Source organism: Camellia sinensis, chromosome 2 (genome assembly GCF_055761805.1).
Source record: "Camellia sinensis isolate YWXY chromosome 2, ASM5576180v1, whole genome shotgun sequence".
Lineage (NCBI taxonomy): Eukaryota > Viridiplantae > Streptophyta > Magnoliopsida > Ericales > Theaceae > Camellia > Camellia sinensis.
In genome coordinates, this window is record NC_138962.1 from 189314985 (window position 1) to 189329747 (window position 14763).

The 14763-nt window shown below is 48.5% G+C and overlaps 1 protein-coding gene across 1 annotated transcript; it reads right to left on the bottom strand.

The window, feature by feature from the left end:
* Nucleotides 1-1271: 1271 nt before the first annotated feature.
* Nucleotides 1272-3687, bottom strand: LOC114320962 (uncharacterized). Its single transcript, XM_082913637.1, has 2 exons — nt 2566-3687; nt 1272-2454 (listed from the first exon to the last, which is right to left on the bottom strand). Exons 1-2 carry the CDS (start codon nt 3576-3578, stop codon nt 1896-1898), a joined length of 1572 nt encoding a protein of 523 aa, XP_082769763.1. The 5' UTR covers nt 3579-3687; the 3' UTR covers nt 1272-1895.
* Nucleotides 3688-14763: the final 11076 nt, after the last annotated feature.

The window sequence follows — 14763 nt, forward strand, 5'->3', positions numbered from 1 at the left end:
AAAAAAACTTTGAAAACTAAAGTCAAAACCAAATAGAGTATTTCTTAATGGCCCAACCAATGTGAGAGTGGAATTGAACTAACCACTCCCTATAATAATCTAATAGGGGTGAACAGCGGATATATCGATCCGTCCAAATCGATCGAACCGAATCGATCCGCCGCATTTTTGGATGGATGTGTGATGACAAGCGGACGGTTGCAGATTGATTTTTTTCCAATCCGCCTAGTTTTGAACGGATGGCGGATTTGAGGTTCCTTTGGCCGTAACTAAACCGCTAAACAGCGAGCACCCCTAGTAATTTGTAAGACTTCGTATTTTCAATTTGTTTAGATATTCTGTTTGTATTTTCAATTGAAAAAAGTTTAAATATTCAGTTGAATATATTCTGTTGAAAAAGAGTTTTCAATTTGAATATATTTTTTGAATTGAAAAAAATAAATGTATTATTTATCTATATTTTTTGGATTTTAAATCTAACTCTAAAAATAATAAACAAAAAAATTATATATGCTGGTTGATTTTTGTTTTCAAAAACAGATATAGATGCAACAATACAGAGGCATACAATCTTTACTACTGCTCTGTTCGTAGTTTTGGTGGTTTGAATTGTTTTTATATTTTAAAAACCACATATTGTAATACTTTTTGCAGATGAGGTATGCGATGATTATAATATTCTAAAGTTTCAAACTTTCTTTCTTTAGATGAGACATGTAATGGTTGCAATATTTTTTAAATCATTGACTGTAATATTTTTTTTTTTTAATTTTTTGAGAAAGTGCACAAGTTGAATTATGTTTAAAATTTATAAAATTTTAAATCGCTAAACCAATTTACATCCATCCGCTAATCCACTAATTCACTCAATCCACATCTGCCAGATTGGCGACCAGATGCGGATTGATTTTTTTCAATTCGCTAATCTGACAAACGGATGATGAATTGAAAGTTTCGTGACCGCAACCGACCCGCACCCACCTCTATAATCTAATATTAACCATTGACATGTACAAACTTGAAGGTAATTTTATTTAAACATTTAAAAGCATGAATAATCATATTGAAATTTTTTTCAATTATGACTTAAAAGATTTGATAAGAGAAATAAATAAATAAAGGAGAAACAATTGAAAAGATTTGAATTCTAAACTATATTTAGAGTTGACAAGTGAAGAAAAATAAAAATAAAAAAACCAAGTGCACTCAAAATACAAAAAGTGAGATAACATTTCCCTCACTTTTTTTTTTTTTTTCCTCTCTCTCTCTCTTATAGTGTCCATTATAATGAAACAAAAAATAAGATCACATTTTTTTTTCCTTTTCATTCTCCTCGTCAAATTCTCAAAACAAACACAGCTTAAAATATTATGGATGAGGACAACGTGGATGGAACATAATGTTACACTGCTCACATTTGAAGGCTATTTTAAGGCTAAAGTACATTTGTTTTAAAAATTTGGGAGAACGGATATGTTCGTGACAGTAGTCACACCGAGAGTGATCAAAGCTCTTGCCTATGGTTGAAACATAGATGAGACGGTGTGAATGACTGTCAAAGTTATAGGTGCTTCCCCACTTGATATTTTGAACTCCCTCTCTCTCCGTATAAATGCATTTGGCACATGCAGACTGATCGCAATCGATGCAATGATAGAACCACCACTTTGGGTCAATTTCTTTCTCGCAAAATTCACAGATATACTCATTGGGTCCATCCTTAATGGGTGCATAAATTAGGGTGAAGGGATGATGTTCATCATACGTATGCTTAATTGTATCTGGTAGCATAGCACATGTGTAGTGTAAGTTGAAATTACAAATGTCACATCCAAATGAGAACATGTTAATACAACGATCACATGCAGCACAGCCTGCGGTGATACAATCTTTCTTTAGGAAGAGGGGATGCTCATGAACTTTATGAATGATGGCTTTGGGTAAGCAAGCACACTTTTCACATCCAGGTAATTCATAAATTCATCCTCGATACATTTGAAGGCAAATCCGTTGCAATAATATTTGCAGCCTTTGCAATAGAACAATCCTCTAGGTTCAACGGGCTTTTTGAGAAGGATGAGCTGGTGTTGACATGGATGCTCCAGTTCATTTGGTAGCTCGGCACACCATCTGTGGAGAAAGAAATCACATAGACCACAACTGTAAAATGGAGCTGAAATTTTTCGCACACATGCATTGCATATTTTATCCTTGTTTAGCTCATTCAAGATAAGTAGTTCTTTCTCATAGCACAAATTGTTGTCTCCTTGAGCATCCAAAAGGATTAATGGATGATCATGACTAAAATGGTTGAGCTCTGCTTGTCTCTTGTTGTCTCCTATGCTGATTTGCTTCAAAAATAGGTCAATTGCACTAATTGAATCATCAGCCATTGGCAAGTGAATCAAATTGGCCTCGTCAATATTCTCAACCTCGATTGCACTTTCTCTTTTCCTAAATCCACAAAATAACAATAGAACACACATCAAATGAGGAGAAAAGCATTGTCAATAAACTTTTTTTCTTGTAATAAAAATCGAAATCAGGGTAAATGCGAAAGCATACTTTGTCTTTGTTGAGCAATTGACATGAATGCAATAACTGCATCCTATACAAACATATAACCAAAACCTTTCTCCTGACGTTGAATTTTCACAAATGTTGCAGTCATAGTTTCCATGAATAAAATAGGAATGATCTTTATGAGTTGGATAAACGAGGGCGAGAGGGTGAATGTGATTGTGGTGTCTGAAGGTGGGTGTTAATGAAGCACAGTCATAATGGATCCAGAAACTGCGTGTGTCACACATATAAGACATGCTTTCACGCTTTGTGCCACAAGCATGACATTCGAAGGAGGCCGAGCTGGACACGAGGCTTAATGGGTGGTTGTGACTTTCATGGTTAACCTTTTGTGCTCTCAAAGCACAGCGTCTGTCGAGGTTGAAATTGCAGATGGAACAACGATATATGAATTCTTTCAAACACATATCACACCCATCGCATCTGAATTTATAAGCAACTACTTGGAGGAGGGCAAGCGGGTGCTCAGGGTGCATTGGGTGTTCCATCTCTGCTGGAAGTTGTGCACACAATTTGTGGAAATAGATAGAGGGAGAGCAATTTGTGCATTTGTATGCTGCTGCTGAACCTGTGATCTGCTGCAAACACACATCGCAAGAAACCCTCTCATCAACATCATTCTTCTCATCTTCATTGAGGATCATCAACTGATGTTTACTGCTAAAATGTTGGCCTCTAACACTACATCTGATATCCACGTCAAAATCGCAAGGCGAACAACGATAGGTGAATCCAAGTATTTTTTTCCTACAAACATCACACCTTGTAGTGGGCGTTGATTGTTGGAGCGTAAGGGAATGGGCGTGGATCGGGTGTTTCATCTCCACTGGAAATTCAGCACAAAATTTATGCAAAAAAAATAAACAATTTTTGCAACTGAATGCAGAACCAGAGATCTTTTCCCAACACAAGTTGCAGACAATTGCCTCACCATCGTCGTTCACTTCACCGAGGATCAATGGATGTTTTTTGTGGCTAAAATGTCGAAGCTCCATCTCTATCTGTCTCTCTCTCTCTCTCTCTCTGGGTTTTTGTCTGTGTTTGATGATGTAAGTTCAGAGCAATAAAAGCTGTAGTGACAAAGCACAAGTCGAATTTTCCATCAAATGAATTATTGGCTCCTGACAGCTATTTTCAACTTGACACTACAATAATGCAATAAAAAATCTGAAAGAAAATGAATTGTCAATTTAAGTGACGCAAATGCAAAACAGACTAGGGTCCACCATGTTTGGGACAAATTATTTTACTAATTTTTTTTATTTTTTTATTAAAATATAGAGTAAAAAAAATTAATATGATTTGGTTTCACAAGTGAATTGAGATTAATTTAGTCCATTAAAAAATAAAATAAATTAAAAAGTTAATAAAATAAAATATTATATTAAAATTATAATTATTTTATTTTTTTCTCTTAAAATTGTAAAAAAATTAAAATTTTATTCCAAACGAAATTTTTTTAATCAGATTTGACATGGATGGGCCCACAAGGCATACGGCCCACAACAAACCACCTCAAACCCATCGCTTGGGACCAATAGCATAACCCGGTTGACAAAGCCCAGGACAGCTGGAGGCCATCTAGACATGGAGGGCCAATGGCATTCGGGCACGTGGCAGGTGGAACACAGGCCACATCAGCAGACAAAGATCTGCAGAGTTATTACCACAACACATCACCATTAATGCAGCCCGTCACAGCATTTATTACGACAACACCTCCTCGTCGGCACAGAGCCCTCTCACCCTGAATAAGGTAAGCTACGGCATAGGCTTTCGGCGGAAGGGGACACGTCACAAGGGGCAGTGAAATGATTACCAAAGGATATAAGCAAGAATAGAGGACAAGAGGAAGGTTAGGCTTTTATCTCTCTCTCTCTCTCTCTACATTCCTTTCTTCGACTACTGATTCTCTCGCCGGAGGGTTCACTAGGGGACTGCCCCGTTCCCCTTTGGACTTGCTTGCAGGTCACTTGGCAGAATCATCGCCCTGAACCGGAACTAGAAGAACTTGGACCAGCCCGACCCATCCACCCAGGACGGACTGTATTATCAGTTGGCGCCGTCTGTGGGAAAACTTGTGGTTTATTCGTGCGCTAGTTGTGTTCGCTATCGCCGGAGGCCTCCTTTCTCATTATTACCTTTTTCCTCTCGTCCGTCCAGGTGTATGGTCACGACTAGGTCCATGGCCTCCCACCATAATACCACCGATCATCAAACAGAACCTTCCCATCCAAACAACCCACCACAGTACATCATCGAACTCACCAACAGTATTAACCGCATGGCCGAGCAAAACCAGGCTCTGATCAATGCTTTGCTCCAAAGAAACCTCCCTGCTCCACCTCCAGACATCCCACCCAACCAAGAGAGAACCCCGGACCACACTGCTCCACAACCCCCTCCCCCCAACCCAGAAGGTTTACAACCCCCTCCTCCTCCACATATGAGCCTACCACCTCCGCCTCCACGCCCGCTAGTCGTACCACCAGCCCCTGAGGGGGAAGCCAGCAGTATCCAACCCCCATTGACCGACCATGGCGATAACATTCCCCTCTGGGACGCAGAACTCCGAGCTATGAAACTCCAACTACAAGGGGTCATGCAGAACATCCAGCACAAGCCCTCAGCCACCGCCAACTCGCCTTTTGTTGCCTCCATCCGCGACAAGCCGTTGCCCGCCAAGTTCAAAATGCCTACCATTGACTCCTTCGATGGCACGACGGACCCAGTCGACCATGTGGAAACCTACCGCACCCTCATGATCCTCCATGCTTTCCCTGACGAGATCATGTGCTGAGCTTTTCCAGTGACACTAAAGGGATCAGCCCGATTGTGGTTTAGCCAGTTGCCGGCGGACTCCGTCTACACCTTCCAACACCTCAGTGACTCTTTCCTGAGCCACTTCATCGGGGCCCAGCGTCAGAGACGCCCAGCCACCCAACTCCTAAACATTCGTCAAACCGAGGGGGAGTCACTCCGCAGCTTCGTCACCCGCTTCAACACCGAGGCCCTTCAAGTAGCGGAGAATGACGATAAGGTCATCCTCACCGCCTTCATGGCCGACCTGCGGTCGTCGGATTTCTTTTTCTCCCTTTCCAAAAACCCTCCAACCACCATGGCAGCCCTACTATCCAAAGCCCAGAAATACATGAATGCTGAAGACTCCCTGGCCGCTCGGCAAGAGCCCACCTCTAAAAATCCGATCCCTAGAGACAAAAGGAAAGACTCCGAATCCCGAGCCGCCCAGTATAATAGCCAAACACCCCACTATAATGACCGACCCCCCCGGACCGACCGATCGACTCCGACCCGCCCACCCGGCCGGTTTGAGCGACACACACCTCTCAACTCCCTTATGGAGCACGTCCTCAATCAAATCCAGCGGGATTACCCCCTCAAGTGGCCCCTACCTTCACGAAACCCTTCCACTCGAAAAGACCAGTCCAAATACTGTCGTTTCCACCAAGACCATGGTCATACCACCGACGAATGTATTAACCTCAAAGATCAGATCGAGACCTTCATACGCCAGGGTCGCCTCAGCCGATTCACAGACACCCGCCCTCCACAGAGGCAAAGAACCGACCTCACCAGGAACAATCGCCGACAAACACCACCCCGCAATCCAGCCCCACCTAACCCAGGCCACGATCGCCCACCACCACAGCCTCGGCCTCCTGGTAATCCTCCTCCTCCAGTCGGAGAAATCCGAGTTATCTTAGGCGGCCTTGCTTGCGGGGGACCATCCCGCTCGGCTTAGAAGGCAAAACTCCGAAAAATCAGGCAGGGCTCAGACAAAGTAGTGACGACGGTGGACCGACCTCCCAAACAGTCAAAACAATGGATCGAACCTATCACCTTCACCGACATTGACTGTGCAGGAGTCCGTTACCCGCATGACGACCCCCTTGTCATTTCCGCCATTCTCTCCAACTACAAAGTCAGACGAGTCCTCATAAACAACGGTAACTCTTCAGACATTATCTTCCTCAATTGCTTCCGCCAGCTCAAGATTGGAAAAGAAAGCTTGTCTCCTCTCCAAACCCCTCTGGTCGGCTTCACCGGCGACCGTGTGACCTCCATCGGCTCCATCGATCTACCTATCACCATTGGCGAGCACCCGCGGCAAACCACTAAGTTGCTCACCTTTCTGGTGATCGACTGCCCCTCTGCTTACAACATCATCCTTGGCCGCACAGCCCTCAACGCCTTCCAAGCCATCACATCTACATATCATCTTGCCATCAAATTTCCCACCGATCTCGGTGTCGGAACTGTCAAAGGAGAACAGACCGTGGCCAGGGAGTGTTATGTCGCCTCACTCAAAGAAGTCAAGCTAAAAGAGGCCATGATCATCGAAGGGCTCGACGTCCGAGACGAGGACGAGCTGGTCAGAGGTGAACCTGTAGAGGAACTTGTTGAAGTTAACATTGATCCTACCAACCCAATCAAAACCGCCAAGATTGGCAGCCAATTATCTTCCCAAGCCAAGGCCGACCTTACTGCTCTCTTAACCGAGCACAGGGATGTATTCGCATGGACCCATTCTGACATGCCAGGCATCGACCCCTCCTTCATAACCCATCGCCTCAGCATCGAACCTCACTTTCGACCCCACCGCCAGAAGCAACACATTTTCCATCCGGAGCGCAACACTCTTATAGCCGCCGAAGTGGACAAACTCCTCGAGGCCCAGTTCATCAAAAATGTGGACTATCCTAGGTGGTTGTCCAACGTGGTCCTCGTCCGCAAACACAATGGCAAATGGCGGCTCTGTGTCGAATACTCTGACCTGAACCGAGCTTGTCCCAAAGACAGCTACCCCCTTCCCCGCATAGATCTGCTGGTCGACGCCACGGCCGGTCATCAAATGCTCAGCTTCATGGATGCCTTCTCTGGGTACAACCAAATCCTGATGCACACATCTGACTGGGAGCACACATCATTTATTACTGACCGAGGTACCTACCACTACTGTGTAATGCCGTTCGGATTAAAGAATGTTGGGGCCACCTATCAGTGGCTGGTTAACGCCGTTTTCCATCACCAAATAGGTCGGAATATGGAAGTCTACGTCGACGACATGCTAGTCAAAAGCAAATACTCCTCCGACCACCTCACTGATTTACGTGAGACCTTTGCCACCTTGCGCAAGTACCAGATGAAGCTCAACCCAGAGAAGTGCGCCTTCGGCGTAGGATCTGGCAAATTTTTGGGCTTTATGGTCAGTCAACGCGGCATCGAAGCTAACCCTGAGAAGATCAAGGCCTTGGTCGAAATGCAGTCGCCTAGGACGGTCAAAGAGGTTCAGAGACTCACCGGCCGCGTGGCGGCCCTCAACCGCTTCATTTCCCGTGCGACAGATAAGTGCTTGCCTTTCTTCAAAGTTCTTTGGCAGACTTTTGAATGGACAGCTGAATCCGAAGAGGCCTTACAATAGTTAAAGCAATGCATGGCCAACCCCCCATTCTCTCCCAAGCAATCACGGGCGAACCCCTCTTCCTCTACCTAGCAGTATCGGGAACCGCAGTCAGTGCAGCTCTCCTCAGAGAAGATGGCTCAATCCAACGGCCGGTCTATTACATCAGTCGGGCTCTCAGGGGCGAGGAGCAGAACTATCCCTTGCTGGAAAAACTGTCCCTGGCCTTGGTCATTGCCTCCAGACGACTCCGCTCATACTTCCAAGCCCACTCCATAGTGGTCCTCACCGACCAGCCCCTGAAGAAGGTCATGCAGCAACCAGAACTCTCAGGTAGACTGATGCAGTGGTCCGTAGAACTCAGCCAGTTCGATATCTCTTACCGCCCTCGGACAGCAATCAAGGGGCAGGCTGTAGCTGACTTCATCATGGAATTCACCAAACCGACCCCGACAACTACACCTCCGATCCCACCAACTCCAACAGAACCAGAAGATCCTCATTCTTGGACCCTCAATGTCGACGGTTCGTCCTGAAGAGAAGGAAGTGATGCCGGCCTCATCCTCACCTCCCCTAAGGGCGGTTACTTCAAATGTGCCCTCCGTTTCTTGTTTGAAGCAAGCAACAATGAAGCCGAGTACGAGGCATTAATAGCAGGACTCCACCTTGCCAAGGACATAGGGGTCAGCCACCTCCGAGTATTCAGCGACTCCCAACTCGTCGTCGGTCAGATAACGGGGGACTTTGATGCCAAGGAAGACACGATGCGAGCTTACAGGGACCTGGCACTCCCCCTTGCTCGCCTCTTCAATACCTTCCACATCAGGCACATTCCTCGGGCGGAAAACTCCAAAGCAGATGAGATGGCTCAGTTGGCCTCCGCTGACCATCTTACTCTCAGCCACGATGTCCGCGTCGAATATCTACACCACCCAGCCATTTCACCCGATCTGCAAGCTGTACAATACATACAAAACGAACCCATCCCTTGGGCATCCGACATTCTCCTCTTCTTGACCACAGGAGCACTCCCAGATGACCAGCAGCAGGCTGCCAAAGTCCAATCCCGAGCGTCCAATTACGTCATTGTCGACGGTATGTTGTACAAGCGCGGTTTCTCCCAGCCATACCTACGATGCCTCAATCCAGCTCAAGCAACTTATGTAATGCAGGAGATCCATGAGGGAATTTGTGGTAATCATTCAGGTGGTAGGTCCCTTGCCCAGAAGATACTCCGTACTGGGTATTTTTGGCCGACTCTTAATCAGGATGCGACCGACTTCGTGCTCAAATGCGATAAATGTCAACGCTTTGCCAACATCCCCCATGCTCCTCCTACAGAGTTAATCACACTCTGCAGCCCTTATCCGTTTGCCAAGTGGGGGATCGACCTGGTCGGTCCACTGCCCACCGGTCGAGGCCAGACCAAGTTCGCAATTGTCGCTATTGATTACTTCACCAAGTGGGTCGAGGCTGAACCCCTTGCCACAATCACCGAGCGGAACACCACCAGGTTTATCTGGCAATCGATCATTTGCCGATTTGGCATCCCCCAAGCCATCATCTCTGACAATGGCAAACAATTCGATAATGCAAAGTACAGAAAATTTTGTGCAGATCTCCAGATTCAACAATGCTTCTCTTCCCCCGGTCACCCCCAAGCAAATGGCCAAGTTGAGGTCACCAACCGTTCCTTTCTGAAAATCATCAAAACTAAGCTCGAAGCTGCTAAAGGCCTTTGGGCTGAGGAACTACCAAACGTACTCTGGGCTTACCGAACCACCGCTCGCACTCCCACTGGTGAAACCCCTTTTCGCTTAACATATGGCGCTGAGGCGGTTATTCCGGTAGAAGTCGGTTTGCCCACTCCCAGGGTTTTACATCCGGATCTGGCCGCAGCCGAAGAACTCCATCGAACAGACTTGGACGTCGTCGAAGAGCTCAGAGAGACCGCTGCTGTTAGATTGGCTTCGTACCAGCAAAAAATGAGAACACACTACAACCGCAGAGTCCGACCACGAGAGTTCCCCGTAGGGGACCTTGTCTTACGAGAAGTGACTCTTGCCACAAAGAATCCAACCGAGGGCAAACTGGCAGCCAAATGGGAAGGGCCCTACGTTGTGAAAGCACGACCACGACGAGGCACTTACCGACTTCAAGACATAGAAGGCCGAGACCTGTCCCATCCCTGGAATGCGGAACATTTGAAGCGTTACTACCAATAAGTTCATACTTTTGTATTGTCAATATTGTTGTATTTCCCTTTCTGAACATAATGCAAATTCGGACTGGTGACCTCGGCTTCCCTAATTCAACTGTCTCTATGTCGCTCCCATAACTTTTTCACTTGCAGCACTTCAAAAACCTCGGCCAGACCGAGCACTTGAAAAGCCTCGGCCCGACCGAGCACTCAAAGCCTCCGCCAGACCGAGCACTCAAAGCCTCGGCCAGACCGAGCACTTCAAAAGCCTCGGCCAGACTGAGCACTTCAAAGCCTCGGCCAGACTGAGCACTTCAAAAGCCTCGGCCAGATTAAGCACTTCAAAGCCTCGGTTAGACCGGGCACTTCAAAAGCCTCGGCCCGACCGAGCACTCAAAGCCTCCGCTAGACTGAGCACTTCAAAGCCTCGGTCAGACCGAGCACTTCAAAAGCCTCGGCCCAACCGAGCACTCAAAGCCTTGGCCAGACCGAGCACTCAAAGCCTCGGCCAGACCGAGCCCTTCAAAAGCCTCGGCCAGACCGAGCACTTCAAAAGCCTCAGCCAGACTGAGCACTTCAAAGCCTCGGCCAAACTGAACACTTCAAAAGCCTCGGCTAGACTGAGTACTTCAAAGCCTCGGTCAGACCGAGCACTTCAAAAGCCTCGGCCCGACTGAGCACTCAAAAGCCTCCGCCAGACTGAGCACTTCAAAGCCTCGGTCAGACCGAGCACTTCCAAAGCCTCGGCCCGACCGAGCACTCAAAGCCTCGGCCAGACCAAGCCCTTCAAAAGCCTCGGCCAGACCGAGCACTTCAAAAGCCTCCGCCAGACTGAGCACTTCAAAGCCTCGGCCAAACCGGGCCCTTCAAAAGCCTCGGCTAGACCGAGCACTTCAAAAGCCTCGGCCAGACCGAGCACTTCAAAGCCTCAGCCAGACTGAGCACTTCAAAGCCTCGGCCAGACCGAGCACTTCAAAAGTCTCGGCCAGACCGAGCACTCAAAGCCTCAACCAGGCTGAGCACTTTAAAGCCTCGGCTTGACTGAGCGCTTCAAAGCCAAGCAGAACCACATTTTTAACACTTAGTCACATTTTGAAGCTTCTTCCCAATTCCAGGATCACGTTTTTACCTAGTTAAATTCCAAACATGCTCTCACGAATTTCATTTACTAATCAGATTATTAGCCGCCTCACCCAGTTTACAATTAACTGTTTAGTTACAATTCGCAATTAACTGTTTAGTCTTCATTCGTGCTTAATATTATGTTCTACAATTTCCTACTCCAATTTTTCAATCAAACACTATTATCCTTTCAACTTTCATACAACTCCAATCACACTCCGCAGGGAGGAACTTTTAACTTTAACTTTACACGATATTTTTATTGACCCAATCTTTATGACTAGTTTTTATAACAACACTTCATTTATTTTGGCAACACAAACAAAATGACCAACTTAAACAAAATCCAACTGGCAACACAAACAAAATAACCTTTGTACGCAAATTCATTACAACTAAATTCTTCATACATTCATTTACTCATTCCTTTACAATGTGTTCACAAGCTCATTACCAAAAAAAAAAAAAAGTATATAAACACCCTACTAAGGTCTGAAGATCTCCTTGGCTACTCCTCCTCGCTAGACGCCAGATCTTCTTCTTCAATGCCTTCGTCCAGGGGGGTCTGGGCCACATCATCTTCACCTATCGTTACACTACTAAGGTCCAAGTGTGGGAACAGCTCTTCAGCTCTGCGCTTGAACATCTTCCACCTACTGTCCCAGAACTCGGCCATTTCGTGCTTGTATAAGTCTGACTGCTGGAAGCTTTCAATCACCTCTGCTTCTGTCCTACCTCCAGCAGTCTTCCTGGATGGGCCCACCCCCCAGACTCTTGCCCAGCCAGACTCCTGGCGACAGCGGCATCTACCACCATCTAAAATTCGGGGGACCCTTTATATTGCTCCACTGTTGCGACGCACAGATCAAGGTAGGCCACCCTCTCAGACGCCGCCTTCGCCCTCTCCTCGTCCAGCTCTCTTTGCAGGGCCCCCCTTTCAGCAGCCGCCGTCGCCTTCTCCTCTTCCACCCCCTTCTTCAGGCTCTCCAGCTCAGCCACCGCCTTCGCCTTCTCTGTTTCCCACTCCCTCCGCAGCCTCCCCTTTTCCTCCTCTGCTCTGGCGCGCTCCTTCCCAACACCTTCAATAGATCTGCAATCTTGGAATCTGCTTCATCCTTCTGCCTGACCAGCTCTTCATTGCTGGCCATGGCCTCTTCATGCCGCTCGAGTGCAACAGCTCAGGCCCTTTCAGACTCTTCCAACTTTTTCTGCTCACCAGCCAGTTGGAACTCAAGCGACACGACCTTACGGCGTGTGTCCTCCAGCTCCAACTTGACTGCTGGCAGATCAGTATGGGCGGTCTTCCAGTCGGCACTGTCCTCCTTCAGTTTGGCCAACTGGGCCTTCGCCTCTTCAGCCTTCAGCTTCGCAGCCCCTGCCTTCCTAAGGAGGGCCCCTGCCAAGGTAGTTACCTCCATTTGGGCGGAGCATAACCCCTTCAGCAGGTCAGCCTCACTATATCCTGCCGCCGCGCGCAGAGCCGTGTCATCCACGATCTTCACCAAGCGGTCTGCCCCCGCCTTGGCTGGGCCGCCTTCTCCCTCCAACCTCCCAGCTACCGCCCGCGCATGATAGATTGCCGTGGCCGAGCGGACCCCTCCTTCCTGGGGGGTAGGCCCCTTCTGGCCCTGCTCCCCTCCACTCGGCGCCGCCTCGGTCAGCCCCGCCTCTACTTGTACTGCTGGCGCAATCTCCACGACCTCCACTGTGGGGATGACCTCCACCACCTCTGGGGCATCCTTGGCCACAGGGACCTCTACCTCAGCTGGGGCCACTTTAGCCCTCTTGGCCCCAGACTCGTCTGCGGCTTTCTCTGAGGCACTCCTCTTCTTCTTCTTTTTGAGAGCCTCCCCCTCCTTTCTGGCCTTTTCCTTTACAGGGTCTACAGGGGGCGGCCGCGGCTCGAAACTGCTTAAGTCTTTTTCCCCCAACGGCCGTGGGCGAGGTCGGATCCTCTTCCGCGCGATCGGTTGAGGCGGTCGGTCTCTTTGCGCTTCCTTCAACTTCGTGGCCTTAGCCAAAACGGCTCAATCCTCCGCCTCCTGAGCTTTTCTCCTCGCCTCCAATTCTGCCCAGCCGAGGTCCCCGCCCTTTGGATGCGGTCCCAACCCCGCCTCAAACAGTGCAGACGGCTGAAGAAGCTCGTCCCATTTGGCCTTCTCTCTCTCTTTCCACTCCTTCACTCTCTTTACCCTCTCTTCCGCCATCGCCCCCAGTCTCGCCTCCATTGACCTGGTTGGCACCTTCCAGATGGTGCGCACCCCCTCCCCCCCATTCGCCGATACATAGAACCACCGTGGCCGCCACCCCTTGATCGACGTAGGCAGCCTCGCCACCAATCCCCTCCCCATCACCGCCTGTAGGGTGACCCAAGTTTCTTGCTGACCCGACGCCTTGTAAAACGAAAAGAACTCGTCTACCGTCATGGCCTCCCCCCCAGTCGCCTTCGGCCACGCACTCGCACAGGCCAGCAGAATCTTCCATGCGTTGGGCATCAATTGCCCCGGCGCTACCTCCAGCCGATTCAGCACGTCAACCACCACTTGAGGTAGTGGTAACCTCAGCCCCCCTTTTAGCGCCTCCTCGTACAGGGAAAACTCCCCTAGCCTCGCAGTCGACGGCCTTTCCCTTGATGTTGGCAGCAGTAACTCTACCTTCGCTGGAATCTGATATCGTTCCCTGATAACCTCTAAATCCGCCGCCGTGAGTGTAGATCTGTCCGCCTTAGTGTGCCACTGATCTGGCTCTACCTGGCTTAGTGGCTTTGGAGCCAATATCAGGGCCGACGCCTGCGATTCCCCCACCTCTGCCCCCATCACCCGTGTCTCCGTCCTATATCGCGCTGCTAACTCCTCTGCATCATCGTCCCCCAGCGGGTCCACCCTCACATTAACTACTTCTTCTTGTGCCATTTCTAGGGTTTGCTTGCAACTCACTTCTGACGCAGGAACAAGGAAGTTGAGAGAATGCTACACAGGTTTGTCGTACGCAGTAAAGGAATTAACACTTGGATATTTTGGGTTTTGTACACAGGTAGGTGAAACGCATTATACCCAAACCCCACGGTTTACCCGTATTCCATGGATCCGCATTAATTTTCGCCCGTTTCACAACCTTTCAAATCAACCGCCAAAACCGCCTTTTCAAAAACCTCCCCCCTCGTGACCTATCGTTTCATTTCTGCTCCAACGCTTCACTTCCCCCACGATATTACCACGTGTATGGCCACGATACACTGTCCCCTCCCCTTCCCCTGTCGTTTCCATTTCACATCATCACATGGCCCCACCCTACCCCCTCTCTTTTTGAGCCCCGCGCCGTCCTGGTCGGCACACCTCTCGGTCGACCCCTCCCGCTCGGCCGCCCTCGTGGTCGGCACGCCTCGCGGTCGGCACACCTCTCGGTCGACCCCTCCCGCTCGGCCGCCCTCGCAGTC

Coding starts and splice junctions, on each gene's coding strand:
- LOC114320962 (XM_082913637.1), bottom strand. CDS start 3,578: ATGGAGCTTCGACATTTTAGCCACAAAAAACATCCATTGATCCTCGGT. Junction 2,455..2,565: donor AATTGCTCAACAAAGACAAA/GTATGCTTTCGC, acceptor TTGTGGATTTAG/GAAAAGAGAAAGTGCAATCG.